This window comes from Salmo salar, chromosome 07 (assembly GCF_965601325.2).
Source record: "Salmo salar chromosome 07, fSalSal1, whole genome shotgun sequence".
NCBI classification, from domain to species: domain Eukaryota; kingdom Metazoa; phylum Chordata; class Actinopteri; order Salmoniformes; family Salmonidae; genus Salmo; species Salmo salar.
In genome coordinates, this window is record NC_138297.1 from 42,360,146 (window position 1) to 42,384,724 (window position 24,579).

The 24,579-nt window shown below is 44.2% G+C and overlaps 2 protein-coding genes across 3 annotated transcripts in view; one reads left to right on the plus strand and one right to left on the minus strand.

The window, feature by feature from the left end:
* Positions 1–818: 818 nt before the first annotated feature.
* On the plus strand, positions 819–4,493 carry LOC106609241 (short transmembrane mitochondrial protein 1). The gene is made up of 3 exons (XM_014207795.3): positions 819–1,047; positions 1,290–1,343; positions 2,029–4,493. Exons 1-3 carry the CDS (start codon positions 1,033–1,035, stop codon positions 2,101–2,103), a joined length of 144 nt encoding a protein of 47 aa, XP_014063270.1. The 5' UTR covers positions 819–1,032; the 3' UTR covers positions 2,104–4,493.
* Positions 4,494–4,707: 214 nt separating this feature from the next.
* LOC106609237 (striatin-interacting protein 1 homolog) overlaps positions 4,708–24,579 on the minus strand; it is a 46,023-nt gene continuing 26,151 nt past the window's right edge. The window contains exons 6-22 of one of the 2 annotated variants that reach the window (XM_014207792.3): positions 23,892–23,960; positions 19,501–19,607; positions 17,927–18,054; positions 17,449–17,637; positions 16,997–17,047; positions 15,924–16,156; positions 14,861–14,926; positions 14,658–14,721; positions 14,131–14,202; positions 13,666–13,740; positions 13,390–13,487; positions 12,954–13,080; positions 9,528–9,628; positions 9,174–9,240; positions 8,875–8,979; positions 8,472–8,676; positions 4,708–7,937 (exon numbers count right to left, since the gene is read on the minus strand). In XM_014207792.3, coding sequence (XP_014063267.1) covers positions 7,693–7,937; positions 8,472–8,676; positions 8,875–8,979; positions 9,174–9,240; positions 9,528–9,628; positions 12,954–13,080; positions 13,390–13,487; positions 13,666–13,740; positions 14,131–14,202; positions 14,658–14,721; positions 14,861–14,926; positions 15,924–16,156; positions 16,997–17,047; positions 17,449–17,637; positions 17,927–18,054; positions 19,501–19,607; positions 23,892–23,960 — 2,002 coding nt within the window. In that variant the 3' untranslated portion in view covers positions 4,708–7,692. The remainder of the gene's footprint in view (positions 7,938–8,471; positions 8,677–8,874; positions 8,980–9,173; positions 9,241–9,527; positions 9,629–12,953; positions 13,081–13,389; positions 13,488–13,665; positions 13,741–14,130; positions 14,203–14,657; positions 14,722–14,860; positions 14,927–15,923; positions 16,157–16,996; positions 17,048–17,448; positions 17,638–17,926; positions 18,055–19,500; positions 19,608–23,891; positions 23,961–24,579) is intronic. The other variant, XM_082977650.1, reaches the window with a different exon arrangement.

The window sequence follows — 24,579 nt, forward strand, 5'->3', positions numbered from 1 at the left end:
TGAAGAGGCGCTGTTGCTGTTGCGCCTTCTTCACCACGCTGTCTGTGTGGGTGGACCATTTCAGTTTGTCCGTGATGTGTACGCCGAGGAACTTAACCGTCGATGTGGATAGGGGGGTGCTCCCTCTGCTGTTTGCTGAAGTCCACGATCATCTTTGTTTTGTTAATGTTGAGTGTGAGGTTATTTCCCTGACACCACAAGCACTTAATAGTGGGGATGTCGTTTCAATGAGCAAGGCAGAGGCAAAAACCCTGATATGGACAGTGGTGGTGCAGAGACGGCAGGAGCAGTGGAATAAAGATACTTGGGCAGGCATTTATTTCAAATACAGTGGAAAGTCAGGAAGGACGGCAGGAAGGGAGAGAAAAGAGGATACTTATTTATTTTTTACAAGATTACGGGTGGGACACAGCCGGTTGAATAAGACCTTAAATGTGATCGGAAATCATTTCGCTACACCCGCGATAACATCTGCTAAATATGCCTATGTGACCAATAAAATTCGATTTGATTTGAAAGCTTCGAACAAGAAAGTGTGATTATTGCCAGGAAACGGAGCCCGTGGAGCATGTATTGCTAAGGTGTGGGCAGTATCAAAGGAAAAGCGGGAGGCTGAGATCTAGTATGAGGGAGAAGGGGATACAGGAAATTAGTTTTAAAAGTATATTGAGTAGAATGCCATTAGATACTATTTTTTAAGAGCAACGGAGCTGGCAGGTAGGAATTCGTTTCTCCCGGTGGCTAATCGGGTGTGGTCTCCAGTACAGTAGGTGGAGGTAATGCACCATAACGTTGGATGCCAACCGCCGATAAACCCCACCGAATAAGAAGTAACTGTTTTAACCACACAGCATCCGCGTAGATGACAGAAACCTTGTAGACGGGTCGTGGCCAATAAATGCTTTTTGAAGGCGACATGACATGCGCATTATACGCTGTTGATGACATTGCTAGCTGGTTCGACTGAACTTTGGAACTGCCAACTGGATTGCTAAAATACATAAAATATTGTCTCCTTCGTTAGACACGACCATGCTACAGTTCCTGGTGAGTTGATGTCGAAATGAAAACGATATGTTGCAAACTTTCTGCGTATTGATGGGCTACTGTAGCTAGCTATCATAACTATGCTGTGTGCTAGCTATCATAACTATGCTGTGTGCTAGCTATCATAACTATGCTGTGTGCTAGCTATCATAACTATGCATTGTCAATGCTGCTGACCTAGCTAGTAAAAACAATAGCATGTATTCCGTCTTGAATAACAATTTTTATTTCTAATCTTGCAGGCTGGGTTTACCTTGGGAAACGTTGTTGGGATGTACCTCGCTCAAAACTACGAGGTATACTAAGAGGAGCAACTTGCGCCGTGGACTGAACTCCACTAACGTTACCAACCGAGTGAAGCAGAGACGAGGCTTTGTGGAGTCTAACTCTAACTACATCGACAAGGTCAATACTTAAAACCAAAAAAATCATTATATTATGAAACGCCTACCTTGTACCTATGTAGTTGCCTGATTTTGTTTGTTTGTGCTGAAATCAATACTTTTTTTCAATAAACGTTAATCAAATACAACCACCAACTGTTTCCTTGTTGACGTTCAATTGGCGACACATGCGCATTTGCGCTGTGTTGACATCTTAGAGCAACAGCGATGAGCAAACAGTCTGGTTGTAGTTTAACTTCGATTGAAAAAGTATGGATTTCAGCAAAAGAAAGGCGTGCAACAACAGAGGACTAACAGGTAGGCGTTTAATAATTCAATTTTTTTTTTAAGTATTGACCTTGGGCAAATCGAAGTAGTCAGAGCTGGATTCCACCAAGCCTGGTCTCGGCTCCACTCCATTGGCAGAGTCATCAGGAATTTCCTTCACGGTGGAGTTTAGTCCGCTAGGGAACAACCCACTATAGATGTCAGTCAGTGTCGATGGTTCCCCTGTGTATTTGCATAAAACACAATAGGCCTATGTCATTGAACTTTTTCTTTTTGGCACTCTTCTCTGATTGCTCCACCTCTGTTTAAGGTCCCCAACATTTCCAAAAAGATAGAAGCCTTCAAGAAGGATGTGGCAGCAAAGAAGAAACCTCCAGCAGATTAAAGAAGAGACTGTTTCTTTCTATCCATGTTGTTGATCAGAGGCAGATTGAAGAGATGGGGACTATTGGAACAACAAAATGCACACCGCAAAGGACATATCTTTTTTCATCTAATTTAATCTTTGCTATTAAAAGCAATGTGCACTAAGGTTACACTGGCAGAGGAATAAATTGTAAAAAAACGATTCTCTAATCAGGGTTTTTACAGTGCCTGGACTGGTCCAGTGTTATTTTAATTTTTTTGTATTCTTAAAGCGCTTAGCTACATTTTTAAGATAATATTAAGAGGGTTCTATTTATGAGTGGATATGTGAAGATGGCTAACTGCTGTGGGATCTAATACACTTCAGAAACCTTGGCCTTATCCTCGCAAGCAGCTGGGTGGGGCACTGGCAATTGCATTTATATCAAGTCTAAACATGGCATTTTCACAATATTCTCTTGTCATTTTTGCCAACTAAATAGTGCAGTTACAGCTTTTGAGTGATGTTATATTGAATTGGGAGGCCTGTTCTATGGATTCTATTTCTGTGGGTGTTATGGTATTGAGAATGAGTCACTCATGTAAATTGCATTGTTTGGCGAAGGTCGAGAGCCGTGCGTCCTCTGAAACACAACCCAACCAAGCCGCACTGCTTCTTGACACAACGCCGCTTAACCCGGAAGCCAGCCGCACCAATGTGTTGGAGGAAGCACCGTACACTCCGCAACCGTGTCAGCGTGTATTGCGGCCTGCCACAGGAGTCGCTAGTACGCGATAGGACAGGAACATCCCTGCCGGCCAAACCCTCCCATAACCCGGACGACGCTGGGCCAATTGTGCCCCGCCCAATGGGTCACCCGGTCACGAACTAGGTTCTCTAGTGGCACAGCTAGCAGTGCCTTTGACCTCTGCGCCACTCGTGAGGCCCTATTTTGTAGGATAGTTATTCTAACTTGCCATGTTTATGCTTAACCTCCATTATCGAGAGAAGCATTCTTCACACGCGTCGCAGCAATTTTTTTTTCTTGAGAGCATCTGGGTATGGCATGCCAGCAGTGGTCAACATAGGTCAATGTTTTTGTTCCCCTCTTTTCTGTAAATAACAACCAATCCACCAGAGGTCACCAAAGTTATATTTTGAATTTGACTAAAAACTACATTATAATCTGTTAAACTGAAGTGTTAGAGATTCTGCAATGTAAAGGTCATTTCCTATTTAGCCAAAATAAGCAGCGTTTAGCATGAATGCAGTCTCTGCTAAATCGGGAACAGTGGAGACTGCTGAGGGCTCATAATGGCTGGAATGGTGTAAAACCATTCCATTCCGGGCAATTACTATGAGCCATGCGGATTGAATAGAGCCCGTAATAAACTATGATAATGTTTGTTTTGGTCTTGGCAAGGTTTATGGTAGAATCACTTTTTGTTTTCTTGCTCTTCATTCCTTCCATTTTCTTTTTTGTTGACTCAGGCCTTCCAAAGCCTCGGAACTCCAGACAGTCAACTGCATTGTGTGAAATGTAGTAAACATTCTGCATGGATGCTGGACTGAGAATGTCCACTTCTGACTTGGTGGCTTTGGCACTGACTGATCTCTTGGATGACCTTCTACTCTCAGCCTTTTTGGCAGGCCTGCCACTATGTGACCTTGACTTTCTGGATTCTGTTGATTTTCTTGATTGTGTAGGCTGTGGACAAACCATTTGATAATCAGTATAGATAACATGGAAAGTTCATGTGAAGCAGTACGTTTTAGTAATGTAGGCTACTTGCTTTACACGGCACCCTTGACCAGTGATCAATGTATGCAACAACTGCATCAAATTTACTGTACCATTGTGTGGACACATTCCTCTCCTATATGATTTGTGAGATTGTTCATTCTCTGCAATTGTGTCAACGAAGAAACCTGGAAACATCAGGGACCTCACACAAATAGGTTACTTTTACTTTTTAAGCAAATGATGTATGCCCACATCCCAAACCTTACCAAGTTGCATTTTTCTATTAGGTCCTTGTGAACAAGTGAAAGCAATTTTTTATGTGAAATGAAATCACACAAGTATTGAAAGAACCTAGAATTGTAATAGAAATAGTTACGCTTACCAACCTTTCGGCGTAAAAGTCTATCAGAGAGACGACATCCCATGTGTTTGTATCCTGTTGTAGTAGAGCCTAGGCTTGTTCTTGACGTTTTGAATAGGCAGCCGCTTTTACAAGGTTGTCCCCCACCTCTGTGCAGCTGGGCATGACGTTAGTTGTTGTATCACACGTCCTTTGTCTCCCACAAATAATTTGTTTTCATCACCATGGTAATCTGCTTGTCTCCTGGCATCATGAATATTAAATTACAAAAAGACCATTCCTTAATCACTATCAATAAATAGACCTATACCAAGGGGAGAACAATTTTGCTTATCTTTTTAACTTTGGGATAAAAAAAACAACACTTTCAGACAAGAAAACATCACGTATTCTCACACTACTTGATCTCCATTGAAACCTTGTGTGGAATGTAAATGTAAATGAATGCACATCAGTCAGACAACACTGTCCTGAATAGGTTCTAAAAAGGGCTGGAGTTTAGACTTCATAAACATTATCCATAATAAATGTATACAAATTAAAACCAGTGATCTCTTTATTTAGAAAATACAGAATATGAAGGACAGAATTATCTTACAAGTTTCAACTCCGATATGTCTTTCAACGGAATAATGCCTCTGTACAGGACAGTGATTGTACATACCCCTGAACAAAATCAATATTATTATTACACTATCCTATAATTATGACAAAAACACAAATAGAAATATCCAAACACTGCAAAAAACATTTAGGAACACTTCCTCCAACTGTGCCAGAACTCAACAAACATACATACATACATGTACTGTAGAGTATTTCCAGCGATTGTACAATTTCCGGTAGAAAAAGAGATATTGCGTTGTTTTGAATGAGAGGTGCTCTGAGTAAGGCATTCATTTATAATCAAAACTGGCACTCATTACTTTGTCACATGATAGGGTTTCTGAAAAAAAGTAACTGCAACAAAAAGTGTAAAGAAATGATCAACATTGTGCTAGGTTACTGTTTGTGCCAATCCAAGTGTAGACTACTTTTCAATGCTTAGATTGTTATTACCATGTTATTGCAAGTCCACCAGTTGCATTCATACTCACATACTGTATAAGTAGTGAGGAGGAAACCATAGTTGTACAACGTGAACTTTAAAATTATTGTACATACTGAAAACCTGAGAACCTCAAGATAAGCAGTTATTTTTTTTAATCTTTTGCATTCAAGAAAACCCAGAAGTAAAGGTCAAATGACTTTCTCTTCACCTGTGTGGGACAAACTTGACATGTCTTTTGAGACATACTCCAGATTGTGCTGACTCAATAGACAATAATGTTGGTGCATTTACCAAAACACCCTACATCTACCAAATGGTGAGTGAGTACATTTTGAATTTGTGTTCTAAAAACAGAATTTTAACAAGTCACATTTTGAAATATTGTATCAAATTTCAGAATACACTTTTAAATATGACATATTCAAATAGAAATATAAAACTGCAGCCATGCACACTTAAGTTTCCACAAAGAAGCACAATTCAGTTACACGATCATCGTTCAATACGAAGATAATACAACAAAGTACACAATACGAAGATAATACAACAAAGTACACAAATTCTCCAGAGAGAGACACTAAAGTCTACACTAGATAGTATGAAAAAGTGACCATGATCGTGTCTTATGTGCTTGTGTCATCAGAGAAAGTTCCATAACCTTGAGAGAAAGTTACAGAACACTCACCAGAGAATACATACTGGCCTTGACAGCCCAAGGTAGTTCTACTTTACAGTGAAATAAATTTGACTAGACAACAGATCTCATAAAAATCAACACCATAGTGTGACAACTACTGTGTATTCAGTGAGGGAGATCATAGCCTCACAAGGACACTTGTAGCCCTTCAGTCGTTGTGCTGTTATTCAAGGTTGGCTGCTGTGTTGCTCTGTGGAAGTGGGGAGGTGGACTGAGGGCTAAACCAAGACATCCACGACACCTTTGGGAGGACAGAGAGTGAAGCACACAGGACTCCTCAGGGTCCCAGAGGGAGTCAGGGACACTGCCAACGATTTACCGAGAGACAGCCTCCTCACGTTGGGCCGATGAACCCCCTCAAGCCTCCAAATCCCTGGTCAAACCCGTCAGCTTAGCCTCAAAAGGTTTGCCTGTGTCCTTATCCTTTATTTTCTCTCTATCTGGCCTAAGGCTTCACAGACCTTTATAAACATAAATGAACTACCACATACTACAGCAGGGTTCCTTCACTAGCTGGACAGCGGGAGATTCTATTCCCCCCCCCCCCCCCCCAAGTTCTTATTTTTTTCTCATTGTTGAACATGAAAAACAATAGGAAATCAGCTCCATGTGGTTTTCATTTTGGAAATCTGTTTGCCAAGTATTCCCACGCATAATAGAGAGATGTGATCATATACAAATGTAAGCAAGTTATCTTTGTAAAATACTATATCCGTTTTTTTTTTTTTTATGTCTACGAATTATTTGTAATTATGTTTCGGCCCCCTGACCATCCGCTGAAGAAGAAGAAAATCATCCCGCGGCTGAATCTAGTTTATGATCAACGACTTACAGGAATATCTGTTTGTGATTACACAAATTAAAATACTATTAATCTAGAAATGGGAAATGTTGTTAAATTCTCCCTTAAAGCTCAGTGCAGTCAAAAACATCACTATCCTGGGTTTTATATATATTTCCACACTGAGGTTGGAATAATACTGTGAAACTGTGAAAATGATGATAATGCCCTTTAAATGTAACAGCTGTTTCTTCCTGTTTTGGTAGGATGGAGTTTTGGTCTGCCTGGTGACATCCACAGGCGGGGTAAATTAGTTCAAAACCTGTCTACCAATAACAGCTAATTTCCCCCTCCCTACTCAGACCAACTCCAGACAGTCCTGGCAAAATTCTTGCTTGAGAAATTGCTCTTTGCTATTTTAATTGAAAACAATCACAGTAAGGTACTTAATCGTTAGCCTGTTAATACACAGTACTTTCTTGACAAAAAAGGCATTTTTTTTCTAGAAATATCAACCACAATATCATCTGCAGCTATGAGATTTACATACTGAAACATAATGGCTGTAATCATAAGTAAATACACATGTAAAACATTACAACATAAACTAAACACAGTGCCAGTACTTCAAATGTACATCTTCATAAAAAAAAAGAGGACACGTCATGGATATTAAATTAATTATTCCACAAAGCACAGAAGCGAACCAAATTGAGTGAGAAAAAAAAATGTACTGGTGGTTTGGACATAGTGGTTGGATTGGTTGTCGTGACTGACAGAATAGTGACAGTATTCCACATAGTTGTACTGTAAGAGCTTGCTCCTGCCAAGTTGCCATGACATCATTATTACTGTCTATATCATTACTGTACAATTTCTGCATGGATACAGGTGATTGCAAACAGATGTTCTACTTCTGCCACATATTTACATGAAGATCACAGTAGTCGTAGGCTTGTGTCCCTGCTATGCGTGTCCTCCCCCCTCATCGGGCCTATTGTAGTAGGCCTTCCCATTGGATAGGCTGTGAAAACACCTCTCTCTCCAGCCACATTTCATAGCTGTAGTGGAAGTCCTCCGGCAGCTCAACACGCTGGCCCAGAACACTTTGCAGGCAGTTGTCCACCGGGGCGAACTCGCCGTTCTGGTTCTTGTCGTAGCGACGGCTGTTGAACTTCTCGATGCTCTCCCTCAGGGCGCACTCCTCCGCCTGGAAGTCCCACGGCCGCGCGTCGATATCTGGAGGACAAAAGAACAATTAACAGCAGAGTTTTATTCGCAGGTCTATTAACTCGATGAACAGCACCACATAACCCTTTCCATTGTCTCTGTCGATTTTTATACTGTTGTTAAAGGAGAGTTAGACCTCAATAGTCAATCAATACAGAGAAAAGAGTCAAGTCTGGGATTGCAATTTACAGCAGAGGGACTTGAGGGACCAAGGGATCTCTCTCAGTCTATCTGGTCCATTGAGAATAGAACCTGAGACATGTGATGACAGACAGTCGTCTCTTTTTCTCTGAGGGCCTCTCACCTCTAACTGGCTCCTGTTTTGGTTACTATGGCAACAGATACCGGGCCTAGATACCGGCTATCTTACAGTAGTTGGGTGATTGGACTTTCAGTTACGGAGATCCTAATCAAAGGCATATAGTATGTACCTACATCATTACATTCACATTCTGATTCGTTGCATAGCTTTCACATCTCCTACACACCAGTGAATTAAGAGTTGACTTCAGGTATGCTTTCAAAAGTTTATTTGCATCTTACCGTTGCCATAGGCCCAGTCGTCATTGAGCCTGTGTCGTACTTTCTGGTAGATGGCTGACATGGTCTTCATGTTGCTCTTCCTCCACTGGCGGCCCAGGTACTTGGTCTGGATCTTGAGCAGCTTGAGGACATACAGCTGCATCATGGCCTGTTTGACCTTCAGCGCCCTCTTCAGGATGGGAGCAGACTTGAACACCACCAGCATCTGAGAGAGGAGGAGGAGGTGGAAGAGGACACAGTGCATCTCAAAAGTGTCCCGACACGAGTCTGAATTCCAAACCGTCTGCTAGCCTGTACGCCCTAGGCACTCTAGTAGATCGGAAAGGATCTGATAGGCTCTACAAGTGGGCACTGAATAAGGGACATATGATCATAGAGAGAGGCAACACCAGGTCTTTCTCACCATGGTCCTGGAGTGTTTCCACTTAGTCAGCTTGTTGAGGATCCTCAGCAGGTTGATGCAGGAGAAGAGATTACGCCAGCAGAACTGATTACGGTCTCCAGCTTCCTACAATAACAGGAAAAGAAAGGGTTAGGAGAATTGAAACGCCCACAAAGAACACATATATAACCTGCCTACTATTTAGGATGGGTAGCCGGACACGGCCAGTGTCTAATCACAGCCAACAGATAAACCCATAGCCAGGTCTTTAAAATTTGAACAGTCTGATGTAAACACATGGGTTTGTGATCTGGACTCACCAAGCTCTCAGCCGTGAGCTCAGGCATCTCGTGGACCACACAGTGAGGGAAGTCCAGCACACATATACTACAATGTGAGCACACAGAGGAGATCACACACACACACACACAAGATTATTACAGCCCATCTTCCTGTTAACAGTGGTGTTACACCTGTCATTGAGGTGAGAGACACATTTACCATCCACACCTGAACCCCCCGTGTTTTGGCAACTCCACCTCTACCCCTGTGTCTTTTATGAGCAGGAAACAAATACCTGGCAGATGGAAGCCATGCCTTTATCTGGGTGCAGATGCACCTCTGGCACTGTGGCAGAAACTAAGTGGTTGTTAGTTGTAGTCAGCGAGTCATACCTGTTTTTGGCACTGATGTAAGACAGGATGTTCTGGTTGAAGAACTTGAGGATGAGTGGGATGCAGTTAGCGAACACCAGGTGTTGAGAGACAATCTCAAACTGAGAGAGAGAGAGAGAGAGAGAGAGAGAGAGAGAGAGAGAGAGAGAGAGAGAGAGAGAGAAAGACACAGGAAGTACAAGGTCACTGCAAAGTCACTGACTGTCTTTAGTGCACAGGAACCATGGAGGACCAGATAAAGCACTAAGTCACGATGGCCCTTTAATTCCTAATAAGGAAAAATGCATAGCTATTAAATAATAAAAGATAAATCCTCCAACCCCCCAGTCTTTCTATATTTTATGAGCAGCCTGCGGAGTTCAGGAACAGACCGATTTCTCCTCTTTTATACACTGCTCAAAAAAATAAAGGGAACACTAAAATAACACATCCTAGATCTGAATGAATGAAATAATCTCATTAAATACTTTTTTCTTTACATAGTTGAATGTGCTGACAACAAAAATCACACAAGAATAAATCAACGGGAATCCAATTTATCAACCCATGAAGGTCTGGATTTGGAGTCACACTCAAAATTAAAGTGGAAAACCACACTACAGGCTGATCCAACTTTGATGTAATGTCCTTAAAACAAGTCAAAATGAGGCTCAGTACTGTGTGTGGCCTCCACGTGCCTGTATGACCTCCCTACAACACCTGGGCATGCTCCTGCTGAGGTGGAGGATGGTCTCCTGAGGGATCTCCTCCCAGACCTGGACTAAAGCATCCGCCAACTCCTGGACAGTCTGTGGTGCAACGTGGCGTTGGTAGATGGAGCGAGACATGATGTCCCAGATGTGCTTAATTGGATTCAGGTCTGGGGAACGGGTGGGCCAGTCCATAGCATCAATGCCTTCCTCTTGCAGGAACTGCTGACACACTCCAGCCACATGAGGTCTAGCATTGTCTTGCATTAGGAGGAACCCAGGGCCAACCGCACCAGCATATGGTCTCACAAGGGGTCTGAGGATCTCATCTCGGTACCTAATGGCAGTTAGGCTACCTTTGGCGAGCACATGGAGGGCTATGCGGCCCCCCAAAGAAATGCCACCCCACACCATGACTGACCCATCGCCAAACCGGTCATGCTGGAGGATGTTGCAGGCAGCAGAACGTTCTCCACGGCGTCTCCAGACTCTGTCACGTCTCTCACATGTGCTCAGTGTGAACCTGCTTTCATCTGTGAAGAGCACAGGGCACCAGTGGCGAATTTGCCAATCTTGGTGTTCTCTGGCAAATGCCAAAGTCCTGCACGGTGTTGGGCTGTAAGCACAACCCCCACCTGGGGATGTCGGGCCCTCATACCACCCTCATGGAGTCTGTTTCTGACCGTTTGAGCAGACACATGCACATTTGTGGCCTGCTGGAGGTCATTTTGCAGGGCTCTGGCAGTGCTCCTCCTGCTCCTCCTTGCACAAAGGCGGAGGTAGCGGTCCTGCTGCTGGGTTGTTGCCCTCCTACGGCCTCCTCCATGTCTCCTGATGTACTGGCCTGTCTCCTGGTAGCGCCTCCATGCTCTGGACACTACGCTGACAGACACAGCAAACCTTCTTGCCACAGCTCGCATTGATGTGCCATCCTGGATGAGCTGCACTACCTGAGCCACTTGTGTGGGTTGTAGACTCCGTCTCATGCTACCACTAGAGTGAAAGCACCGCCAGCATTCAAAAGTGACCAAAACATCAGCCAGGAAGCACAGGAACTGAGAAGTGGTCTGTGGTCCCCACCTGCAGAACCACTCCTTTATTGGGGGTGTCTTGCTAATTGCCTATAATTTCCACCTGTTGTCTATTCCATTTGCACAACAGCATGTGACATTTATTGTCAATCAGTGTTGCTTCCTAAGTGGACAGTTTGATTTCACAGAAGTGTGATTGACTTGGAGTTACATTGTGTTGTTTAAGTGTTCCCTTTATTTTTTTGAGCAATGTACATTCTATGGAATCGTTTACTATCATCAAAAGAATGTTCAAAACCACATTTTATTAGCACAGCTACTATTATAGCTGTATGCATATGAATTGAAAGCATTCTATCGTCCGATTTTTGGGGTGTAAAAGACACTCTGAAATGACAACCCCTCTACACTCTCACGACGGGGGTTCCAATAAGAGGATTTAGCCAATCTGCTCTCCCTAGAGTTACTCAGCTCTGGGCCACGACTGTCTAAGAGCCAGCAGGATAGGAGCCATAGGCAGACTCAAACCCTTTCACTCAGCTGGGTTCTGCAGTTGCATTAATACGTCTTTGTAGCAAGCTTCATTTTGACAGTTGGTAGTGGGAAATAAGCGTGAAAGTAATAATTTTGGGCAGTAGATGGCGCTACAATAATTTTACATCCAGCTATGTTTCATCTATCATCCTTTAAAAAAAAAATGGGGAAATAGCTCCTTTTTCATTTAGGATTTGACAGAATAGTCCTGACCTGCTGCAAGGTATGAGATGCAGCCAGGTATAAGCACACTATTCTCAAAAGAGCAGATGCTCCATTTCTCTGTGAAGAGGATTCACTACCCATCACTAGCGGTGGCGTGCCAAACAGTAAATATAGAACCAATCCCTTTTTTAAGGAGCTTGATTTTGCGTGCTGAAGAGAGACACACTCGCTCATCTCAGGGAGAAGCAGTAGTAGGAGGACGATAAGTGAAGCTAATCGCCCCATAAATCGGAATTATAATCCTTTACAAGAGCAGATTTTGGAGGGAGCTCAGCTTTGCGTTTTGGAAGACGGATGGTGCTGCTATGTACCCATTTCTTGTCTGATGGCGTTTCTCCTCTCTCTCTATTCTGCCTCCCTCTATCCATCGCCTTCTCTTCGTGCGGGGAGACGTATGAACCTTTGACTGTGTGCCTATCATTCCAGTGCAGGATCTGTCTATAGGCTGCCAGGAGCCAAAGGGGCTGGGGCAGGGAGAGGAGATAAAGAGAGAAAGAGAGAGAAATGTGGTGGTGAATGTGGAGGGCTGGGAGAAGCGTGAGAGTGGAGGCTGACCTAATGTGTGAGGGTGTGAAAGGTGTGTGGGGGGGGAGACCAGTGATGTAGGGGTTAAAAGAATAGTTGGGTAAACTGATCGCCGGTTGTGGTCAAAAAAGTAATGCATTCTATACTTTCAATGCATTTTACTGCAAAAACGGTTAAACTGCGTATACTTGCGTTCGCCCTCCACTACACCACTGGAAGAGATATGAGAGTGAGAGAGCAGCGGCAGACCTGAAGGGGTGGAGGAGAGGGGGAGAGAGGAAGGGATGGAGAGCAAGAGATAGAGGCTGACCTGGTGTGTGAGGGTGGAAAGGTGGGAAACAGAGAGAGAAAGAAAGAAAGAAAGAAAGAAAGAGACAGAGGTAGAGAGAAAGAAAGACAGATAGTGGTAGTAGGTAGCTTACTTGGTAAATGTGATTGAGTTTCAGGTGCTTGAGCAGCAGGAGCAGAAGTGCAGAGATGGCCTTGACAATGATCTCCTTGTGTCTGTTCACGTCAATACCCAGCTTCATGCTCTGGAGGACCGTGATTCTGCCATCACACACACACACACACACACACACACACACACACACACACACACACACACACACACACACACACACACACACACACACACACACACACACACACACACACACACACACACACACACACACACACACACACACACACACACACACACCTTTTATGTGATTCATAGCAACAACTTCTCTTGACATGACAAATCTATAGTCATTGACTTTATTTCTGAACAAACTAAATTAATTTCCAACTTAAGCCTGAACAGCAAAGATGACTATGAGGGAACAAGGAGAGGCACAAGGCTATTACACATACGGCATCTCCTCTGGCAGCACATCAGCCAGTATATTGATGGAGTCCGTCTTGGCTTTGGAGGTAGGTGCTGCAGCCAGCAGCAGCTTCAGAAGGGCAATCTGATAAATACAACGTGGGTTTTAGCTTTCAACCTCTCAGCTCTGAAACATGACAGGTCTAGACAGCAAATACTTAGTAAAAAAATCTACAGCGCAGGCGTGATTTTCAAGATGCAAAATAAAATGATGCCATGTGAAGTGTCTTGTTGGAGCAAAATATAATGGTAGATGTCCTCACCACATACTGAGACAGGTTAGGAAGCATTCCCAGATACAGGATCTCTGTGGGCGTCTCATCCACATCCTCTTCTCCCTGACCAACACAACACCACACAATATGAGTTACACATGGTCTATAGTCAACTTGTTTCCACTCACAAAGCCCTGTTCCAACACTTAGAAAATGAAGGATCATATTTTTATTTCACCAGGTTAGTCTCATTGAGATTAAACATCTATTTTTCAAGAGAGACCTGGCCAAAATAGAAACAAAAAGTTTCATTGCAAAGACACATTAAAAATATAAATATAGACATTGAGCAGACATGACGCTTTGGGGAGGTGTGGTGCAACTAGGAGTCAAAACAATGACAGCCCCCACAACTTCATTGTCCAGTTCTGTTTTAGCCTAGCGTTAAACTCATTCAAAAGAGAGGAGTTCCTGTAATTTCATATAAAGTAAACAGTGAGAAGCGCCACTGACCAGGGTCATGGGGCACTGTTGAAGCTCCTCTTCCCTCTTGATCTGCATCTCGGCTATAGAGACATATTTGTGCTGGAGGGAAATGGTGAGTTAGCCTATACGCCACCACAATACGATCTAAAGCACAATGAGAATCAGCGCAAAGCACTTCGTTACCACAATCCATTCCATTTCACACTTTTTCAATGAGACATCACCATGGCGATATACTATAGAATTTCTGACTATCACTTGTCAGGCAGCGCCCGATGTGTAAACAGAAGAGGCTTTTAACAGGCGTTAACTAGACTTCACAGATTGACACACAGAACGGCATTCCTCGGTGTAAAGGTGTTTCACAGTCAGTTCAAACACACAATTGATTTCTAAGTGGGATGTCGATGTCCAGGGATATTGACTAGCTGGTCAAATACACTGGCGATGAAGTATTGAAGTTCAACACTCGATCCTGGTGGAGAGAGAGGGATGGAGGGATTGAGAGGAGAGGATAGAGGAGGAATGATAAGACTGATTTCTCTCCTCCTTACCTGTTTAAGGGTCTTCACACTCTCGTGTATGGGTCTAGGAAGACCGACTAGTGTCTCTGTGTCACTAGAAAACAAACATAGCACCACTCAGCACAGCAACAGAGAGAGAACATTCACTGGCACTGCCATAACTAGGACCACACATGGCAGTGTACTACACGGAGCAAGCCTTTCAGATAGAACACAGTGATATTGACACTCACTTTCCCAGAGTGAAGCCGATGAACTTGTTCCTGCTGGCCTCCAAGAAGTGCTCGATGTCTTTCTCTCTGTCGAGACAGACAGACAGACAGACAGACAGACAGACAGAAAGGGGAGGAGCTGGTCAGGCATCTCAAATCACCTGAAGCCTGCTGCCCCTCACTAACCCCCAGTCTGAGATCCACCTTCTCACTGATCACACTACTAAACCTACTGTGTTTCCTAACCTGGCTTCCCGGGCTTGTAGCGATACTATCCAGACAGACTGATCAAAGACATACGGCTGCTAACCAGATGATGCATCTCATGCTTAAAGCCTCATCAGTCACGCTCAATGCTGCCTCTGTACTCTGTTCGATATTGGGATCTGGAATTCCGCCTCGTGCTAAATTATCCCAGCACTGCGCTATGGTTCAAGGTTACACACACACACACACACACACACACACACACACACACACACCACACACACACACACACACACACACACACACACACACACACACACACACACACACACACACACACACACACACACACACACACACACACACACACACACACACACACACACACACACACACACACACACACACACACACACACACAGGTCTGTTGGGGTGAATAATGCATGAGTTTAAGAGCTAAGACTGGGTCGCTCGCGGCCGTCCTTTCCTTGCCTCCCCCTGTCGGTCTTATCCACACAGCTGTGTAGACGAAGGCCATCTTGTGAGGGGGAGCTAGGGGACCAGGCTGTTACTGTATGAGTGACTGAGGTGGGTTACTTTGAGTTCTCCTGAACAGAGGGGGCACTATCAGCAGCATGAGTGTGTTGAATAACAAAACTAGAACCCAGTCTAAACTTTTTATTTTTAATGTTAACCCTTGAGTTTGAAGATCTGAGGTAAGCAATAAGGTGATAGATCCACCCTGCCTTCTGATAGTGTTTGGGGAGCTTCAGCTATATTACACCCATCCAATCCTTTCAGATTTGCAAACACAGAAGGGTCAAGAGTTATGGCGAGGGGCTAGAGGTTTGTTTGGAAGTGGGCCTCCCAGTCTTACCTGACTTTGGGGGCCCAGGGCAGACCCTTGGGGAGGGATGCTCTCTCAGTGGGGGGTCTAAGCGGGGGCGGTGGGGGTGGTGGCTGGATGATGACATCACGGTCCAGGGGGTCCACCTCGCCCTCGATGCCACTGTCGGCTTCCTCGCCGTCGTCCTCCTCGTCTCGTGCGTCGTCGTTCTTAAAGGGGTCTCGCTCGTTGTACGTGTCTAGGCTGTCCTGCTTTACCAGGGGCTGGAACCCAGAACAACCAGCAGGGGGCATGAAAGAGGCCGTCCCTTCACACACACAGGGTTAGGCCCCGGCTTCCCACTTCGACCACAAGCAATACTCAGATTTACCAACCGTAAGGCTGCACTCCAAGACAAAAGGCTACAGAAACTCCCAGTAAAGAAAACCCGAGGAACGTTTGGGCCCGACTCCATATTCAAGTGTTAAACATTCCACTTACAACCATATCAGTCATACAACACAAACCCAGTAATCTCATGCCACTTCGATAGTTTTAATGAAGGACTGAGGCATCATCAATGCAACAAGCATCAAGCAGAGGGGGGTTGCATTCAATAGCAGCGAAACGCCAGTGCAATGTAACGTACGGTGGTGTGCTGGTAGTAACTAGTCGTTAGGTGTGTGGTGGTGAGGAGAGCAACAGAGAGGACGGAAGCGGTGTGACCAGGGGTAGAATTTTACGACTCGTATCCCATGGAGAACAAGCCATTCAGCTCTGTGCTGGGAAAGAAGCTGCAGTGAACCGTTGTCTACAGCGATACGATGACGGCTAAACAACTCAGTGGAGACAGAGACTAGAGGAAAGCTCCCGTCATGTGACCTCAATGACCACAGCCAGCCCTGCCTCTGTACCCACCCATACCATGGCAGGACGCAGTGAAGGAGGAGAAGAAGAAGGGGGAAGAGGAGTAGGAAGGAGGAGGAGGACAAGGAGGAGATGGAGGAAGAAGAGAAAGAATAAGAGGAAGAGGAGAAAGAAGAGGAGACGAAAGAGGTGGAGGAATAGAAGGTGCAAGAACCAGCCCAAGGCAGAGAAAATGCAGAGGGAAAGTGGGTAAAGACCTGCTTCTTGGGAAAGGGACTGTCTCCTTCCAAGCTATCAACAAAGGCACTCTGCAGGGACACAAGGAAGAGGAGGGGGGGGGGGGGGGGGGGGTGAGAGCCTGATGAAGTCAGAGCTCTAGTCTAAAAACAGCACAGTTGGGATTAGAGGAAAAAGTTAAAAGAACAAACGTGTCATTCACTCCACTGTCAGGGGAACACAGTACACGGATGGCGTGCACATGGTTCCTAGTCACATTTCCTACTGCTATAGCCAGGCTGAGCGATCAATGCTTGTTAGCCTCACACACCATGCCCTGTGACCGCAGGGTTCAGTTAGGCTCACTGTTAGAACACATCAGGTGTGTATTCAGTCCAGTGGGAGTCTAACGCACAGGTGTGCCTATGTGAAAAGCACCGGGGACAGAGCGTGAACAGTATGTGCATAATAGAATGATTGGTAGAATACGGACCCTGCGGCTGCGGCGTCCTCTCTTGGCCTGCTGTTGCTGTTCTATGAGCTCCATTGCCGAGGCTGGAGGAGAGGCTGCTCTCATGCTCCGGACCACCTTGATGCTGTCCTCGGGTAAGGGGGGCAGGCTCAGCCTCTCTCTGCCTCGAACCTTCATCTCCTGGAGCTCCTCGAAGCCCCCCATGGTGAACTGTAACACATACACACAGAGACAGACGGACACAGAAAGCCATAGAGACGTACATGAGCGCACATGCACAGAGCTCTACGCAGATATTGGCAAACCTCGGTTTCCAAGCCCGTCAATTTCACTGTGGAGCTAGTCTAGCCTGACACGACTAGAACATTCTAACATCCTTCTAACAAGTGTTTTGAGTGTACAATAGATGATAACATAACGGTGGATGAAATAGCTCCGTTGCGAAGCGGCTAGCCTACTAAAGGGACAGGCGATGGCGTCTGTGCTGCAGCTTACTGACCAGGATGGTCTTCCAGAGCAGCAGCAGGACCTTCTTCATGGGAAAGTGCGGAGCGTTCATACTGCAGAACTTGGTCACCATGGTGAAGAGCAGCAGGGCAAATGGCTCTCCGTTGTACAGAGGAGAACCTGAGGTTAGAGGGAAGGAAAGGGTCAACAGCCAGCACACACCTACAGTACACACATGGCACACATACAGTGCACACACTAAAACATTTCCTGTATAATTTACAGTAACTTACTGGCAGCAATTGGCCAGTAAGTTACTCTACTTTCTTTTACAGTACAGCTACTGTAATCCATTTTATGGTACCAACATTTTTACTGTAATCTAATTTACAGTACCAAGTCAGTTACTGTAATCTAAATTACAGTACCAATTACAATTACAGTATATTTCTGTAATTACCCAGTGTTCTTTGCAAGTTTTCATTTTTTCATTTACATTTTGGTCATTAGCAACTTACAGTCGGTGCATTCATCCAGGGTTGAGAAAAAAAGATCAAAGTAAAAAGTATCTGTAACCGTTATTGAAAATATTGTTGTAGTTATAGGATACTGGTCTTCAAAATAATAGTAATTAAAACAAGATATCTTATGATATATCTTTGACTATTACTGGATAGTGTCAATACATTACTGAGATATTCAGGGCAACTTGATGCCAGCTTCCTGTAAATGACTATAATGTCAAAGAAATTAAACACAATACTGCAAAGGTGACTAATAAACTGTAAGAAAGTAATTATTGCAGTATTTTACTGTAATTACAAGGGATTGGAGCAATAAGTTTGGCTGCTAGGCATTTGTATATTACAGCACATTAATGAATACTAGGTGCTTTATATCACTTCTACAGGCCTAATCAAAGGCTTCCAAACTGTCCGTGATTACAGGGCAAAACAAATCAAATGAACATGGTTAAATATTCAACCATTAAAGGTTTAAGACCCGCTGCCACTCTGATCTAGTCTCGTCTAGCAGACACCAGCTCTACGAGCTATGTAGTCATGTGGGTCACGCCAGCCAGGCTAACTCTGATCTGTTCCCTATATATATATATATATATTGTTAGGGAACCACTTCCACATATCAGTTAAATTCGTACAGCATTCTCACTAAAGGGAGCAACAAATATAGCCTCTTAAAAGACACAACAATACCATGCACCCACTAGTGGTCAAAAGGTTTTTGGCGCTCCAAAAATGCAGTATGGTACTGTATTCTGAATTACAGTCAATTACAGGCAGCAATTGGCCAGTAAATTACTGTAGATTTACAGGACAAGGTTTGTAGAATTCCTTATATACTGTATATTACTGTATTCTGGGGGGGGTACAGCATTCTCACTCACCTGTGCAACAAATATAGCCTCTTACAAGGCACACATTAACATACAGTATCTTAATGAGTCAGATACTCTTTCCCAGCTTACAACATTAACCCACAATGCACCATAATTAATTCTGTAAAACACATTTAAGGTATTTTACTGTGTATTTCACAGTGTTTTAATGTTGAAATTAAAGAAAAGTCTTACACTGCACACACAACTACACACGCACAAACACAAACCCAGTTCAGTCTTGAAGGCCTCTCTGGCAGTTCTCCACTCTGGCCTGTCATCCTCTGTCTGCAGACGGATGGTCTCCACCATCAGGTACATGATGGTTAGCAAGACCCTAGTGGAACACAAGAGGTCAGAGGTCAGAATGAACAGGTGTGTGCATGCATGCATGCATCAAGACAAATAGTCTGTAAGCTACTGAGGTAGAACGGCTCTCCGCTCCAAAAACATAACTATGTGTGCTTGTGCATACATTATGTCTGCCTATGTGTAGTTTGTATGCGTGAATCTGTAAATGTGTGTGTGCGCATACTTAATACTGCTGCACACCTTTCCACATGCACTTGCCTAGCTAATGCATCAGCCTAAATCACCCTACAGTAATTATACAACATTAGCGAGGCAGTGTCCTGTGCATCAACACATTGATTAAGATGGAAAACAAGCCATAATGGCCTCCATTTTCTACAAGCTATTAGGACGTGTTATTTGGTTTCCCACCTTATTGTCCCTAAAATTTCTAAGCAAACAGGTAGAGGCAGGGCTTTCTCCTAAAGAGCTCAATTTTTATGTAATTGTCTGCCTATCCATGTGAGAGACGCAGACTCAGTCTCAACCTTTAAGTCTTTACTGAAGACTCATCTCTTCAGTAGGTCCTATGATTGAGTGTAGTCTGGCCCAGGGGTGTGAAGGTCAACAGCAAGGTACTGTAGTGACGAACCGCCCTTGCTGTATGTGCCTGGCCGACTCCCCTCTCTCCACTGGGATTCTCTGCCTCTGACCCAAGAGGAGATCTTCGTGGGCTATACTCAACCTTGTCTCAGGGTAGTAAGTTGGTGGTCTGTTGATATCCCTCTAGTGTTGTGGGGGCTGTGCTTTGTCAAAGTGGATGGGGTTATATCCTGCCTGGTTGGCCCTGTCCAGGGGTATTGTCGGACGGGCCAGTGTCCCCCGACCCACCCCTGTCTCAGTCTCCAGTATCTATGCTGCAATAGTCTATGTACGGGGGGCTAGGGTCAGTCTGTTATATGTGGTGTAATTCATCTGCAGAGAACTTAAATATCCTGTGGAGAACTTAAATGTACTTAAATGTCCTATGTACATTTAAGTATGCTCCCTCTAGTTCTCTCTCTCTCTCCCTCCCCTCCCGGAGGACCTGAGCCCTAGGATCATGCCTCAGGACTACCTGGCCTCTTGACTCCTGGCTGTCCCCAGTCCACCTGCTCGTGCTGCTGCTCCGGTTTCAATTGTTCTGCCTGTGGCTAGGGAACCCTGACCTGTTCACCGGATGTGCTACCTTGTCCCGGACCTGCTGTTTTTGACTCTCTCTATCTACCGCACCTGCTGTCTCGACCTCTAAATGCTCGGCTATAAAAAGCCAACTGACACTCTTGAGGTACTGACCTGTTGCATCCTCTACAACCACTGTGATTATTATTTGACCCTGCTGGTAACCTATGAATGTTTGAACATCTTGAAGAGCAATCTGGCCTTAAATGGCCATGCACTCTTATAATCTTCCACCTGGCACAGCCAGAGGAGGACTGGCCACCCCTCAGAGCCTGGTTCCTCTCTAGTTTTCTCCCTAGAAAGGCAGGAACCTAGGAAGTTTTTCCTAGCCACCGTGCTTCTACATCTGCATTGCTTGCTGTTTGGGGTTTTAGGCTGGGTTCCTGTATAGCACTTTGTGACATCTGCTGATGTAAAAATGGCTTGATAGATAGATAGATAGATAGATAGATAGATAGATAGATAGATAGATAGATAGATAGATAGATAGATAGATAGATAGATAGATAGATAGATAGATAGATAGATAGATAGATAGATAGATAGATAGATAGATAGATAGATAGATAGATAGATAGATAGATAGAGAGATAGATAGATAGATAGATAGATAGATAGATAGATAGATAGATAGATAGATAGATAGATAGATAGATAGATAGATAGATAGATAGATAGATAGATAGATAGATAGATAGATAGATAGATAGATAGATAGATAGATAGATAGATAGATAGATAGATAGATAGATAGATAGATAGATAGATAGATAGATAGATAGATAGATAGATAGATAGATAGATAGATAGATAGATAGATAGATAGATAGATAGATAGATAGATAGATAGATAGATAGATAGATAGATAGATAGATAGATAGATAGATAGATAGATAGATAGATAGATAGATAGATAGATAGATAGATAGATAGATAGATAGATAGATAGATAGATAGATAGATAGATAGATAGATAGATAGATAGATAGATAGATAGATAGATAGATAGATAGATAGATAGATAGATAGATAGATAGATAGATAGATAGATAGATAGATAGATAGATAGATAGATAGATAGATAGATAGATAGATAGATAGATAGATAGATAGATAGATAGATAGATAGATAGATAGATAGATAGATAGATAGATAGATAGATAGATAGATCTGCTCTCATAGCAGATCATTACTGGGGGAGGCACATTTTTTTTATATATATACTGCTCAAAAAGATAAAGGGAACACTTAAACAACACATCCTAGATCTGAATGAAATAAAAAATCTTATTAAATACTTTTTTCTTTACATAGTTGAATGTGCTGACAACAAAATCACACAAAAATAATCAATGGAAATCCAATTTATCAACCCATGGAGGTCTGGATTTGGAGTCACACTCAAAATTAAAGTGGAAAACCACACTACAGGCTGATCCAACTTTGATGTAATGTCCTTAAAACAAGTCAAAATGAGGCTCAGTACTGTGTGTAGCCTCCACGTGCCTGTATGACCTCCCTACAACGCCTGGGCATGCTCCTGATGAGGTGGAGGATGGTCTCCTGAGGGATCTCCTCCCAGACCTGGACTAAAGCATCCGCCAACTCCTGGACAGTCTGTGGTGCAACGTGGCGTTGGTGGATGGAGCGAGACATGATGTCTCAGATGTGCTCAATTGGATTCAGGTCTGGGGAACGGGCGGCCCAGTCCATAGCATCAATGCCTTCCTCTTGCAGGAACTGCTGACACACTCCAGCCACATGAGGTCTAGCATTGTCTTGCATTAGGAGGAACCCAGGGCCAACCGCACCAGCATATGGTCTCACAGGGGTCTGAGGATCTCATCTCGGTACCTAATGGCAGTCAGGCTACCTCTGGCGAGCACATGGGGGGCTGTGCGGCCCCCCAAAGAAATGCCACCCCACACCATGACTGACCTACCGCCAAACCGGTCATGCTGGAGGATGTTGCAGGCAGCAGAACGTTCTCCACGGCGTCTCCAGACTCTGTCACGTCTGTCATGTGCTCAGTGTGAACCTGCTTTCATCTGTGAAGAGCACAGTGCGCCAGTGGCGAATTTGCCAATCTTGGTGTTCTCTGGCAAATGCCAAACGTCCTGCACGGTGTTGGGCTGTAAGCACAACCACCACCTGTGGACGTCGGGCCCTCATACCACCCTCATGGAGTCTGTTTCTGACCGTTTGAGCAGACACATGCACATTTGTGGCTTGCTGGAGATCTTTTTGCAGGGCTCTGGCAGTGCTCCTTCTGCTCCTCCTTGCACAAAGGCGGAGGTAGCGGTCCTGCTGCTGGGTTGTTGCCCTCCTACGGCCTCCTCCACGTCTCCTGATGTACTGGCCTGTCTCCTGGTAGCGCCTCCATGCTCTGGACACTACGCTGACAGACACAGCAAACCTTCTTGCCACAGCTCGCATTGATGTGCCATCCTGGATGAGCTGCACTACCTGAGCCACTTGTGTGGGTTGTAGACTCCGTCTCATGCTACCACTAGAGTGAAAGCACCGCCAGCATTCAAAAGTGACCAAAACATCAGCCAGGAAGCATAGGAACTGAGAAGTGGTCTGTGGTCCCCACCTGCAGAACCACTCCTTTATTGGGGGTGTCTTGCTAATTGCCTATAATTTCCACCTGTTGTCTATTCCATTTGCACAACAGCATGTTAAATATTTTGTCAATCAGTGTTGCTTCCTAAGGGGACAGTTTGATTTCACAGAAGTGTGATTGACTTGGAGTTACATTTTGTTGTTTAAGTGTTCCCTTTATTTTTTTGAGCAGTATATATATATATATATATATATATATATATATATATATATATATATATATATATATATATATAATAGAGAGAGAGAGAGAGAACTGCCTAGACAGAGTGGTAGAGATGGGATGGGAGGAACAGTCTATGGAAGTCAGTGAGGGATTGACACTACTACACTAGTACTTTAGAGTCTGGGCTGAACTGGTACTTGGGACTGGGCTGGGGGGGTTGACGTGTCAAGTCGTTGCTGAAGTAGTGGGGTTGAAGACCTTGGCTTGGCTGATTGGGGGACTGCTGTAAAAATCAGTGCGGTAGAAGGATGCTCACCTGAGTTCTGTGCTGTCCGCCAGAGAGATGGCAGGTTTCCTCACTGCGCTGCTGCAGGCTTGGTTGTTACTGCAGAGTAGAACACAGAAGCAGTTTAGCTTACACACAGTACAAATCATACCACACCACAGCTAAACACAACAGACTAGAGATATCGCTAATGTCTAGGACCTGGTCAGGTCATGGGGTCAGGAAGTTCTCATTTCCTATAACTGCAGTGACAAACACTAGAATGTCGATGGAATGTATAGAGGCCGTTTTATAAACTGATCTTATTTGTTTTTGAACTTAATGTTTTCCGCAATCGTTTCCTATGACCCGAAAAGAGCTTCCGGACATCAGAACAGCGATCAGTAACCTCGATTTGGATGAAGATTCCTAGTTCAACGAGTCGGCGGCTCATGACATACTGCTCACCCCAGACCAGGCCCTTCTCCCCGACACTCGGAAGAGAAAGAGACTGCGATAAAGAGGCCGACGTGCCGGCGCCCTGATAAACCGCCTCTACCCTCTGTTCACCTAATACCTTTTTTGCACTATTGGTTAGAGCCTGTAAGTAAGCATTTCACTGTAAGGTCTGCACCTGTTGTATTCGGCGCACGTGACAAATAAACTTTGATTTGATTCTATTGGCGAATGTACCATCGCTGGAGAACAACGGGACCTGAAGAATTGTAATATGTTTCTC

Bases quoted from the DNA above. Each gene is read 5' to 3' on its own strand.
- LOC106609241 (XM_014207795.3), top strand. The intron at 1,344-2,028 runs GTATACTAAGAG...CCTCTGTTTAAG, and splicing joins ACCTCGCTCAAAACTACGAG to GTCCCCAACATTTCCAAAAA.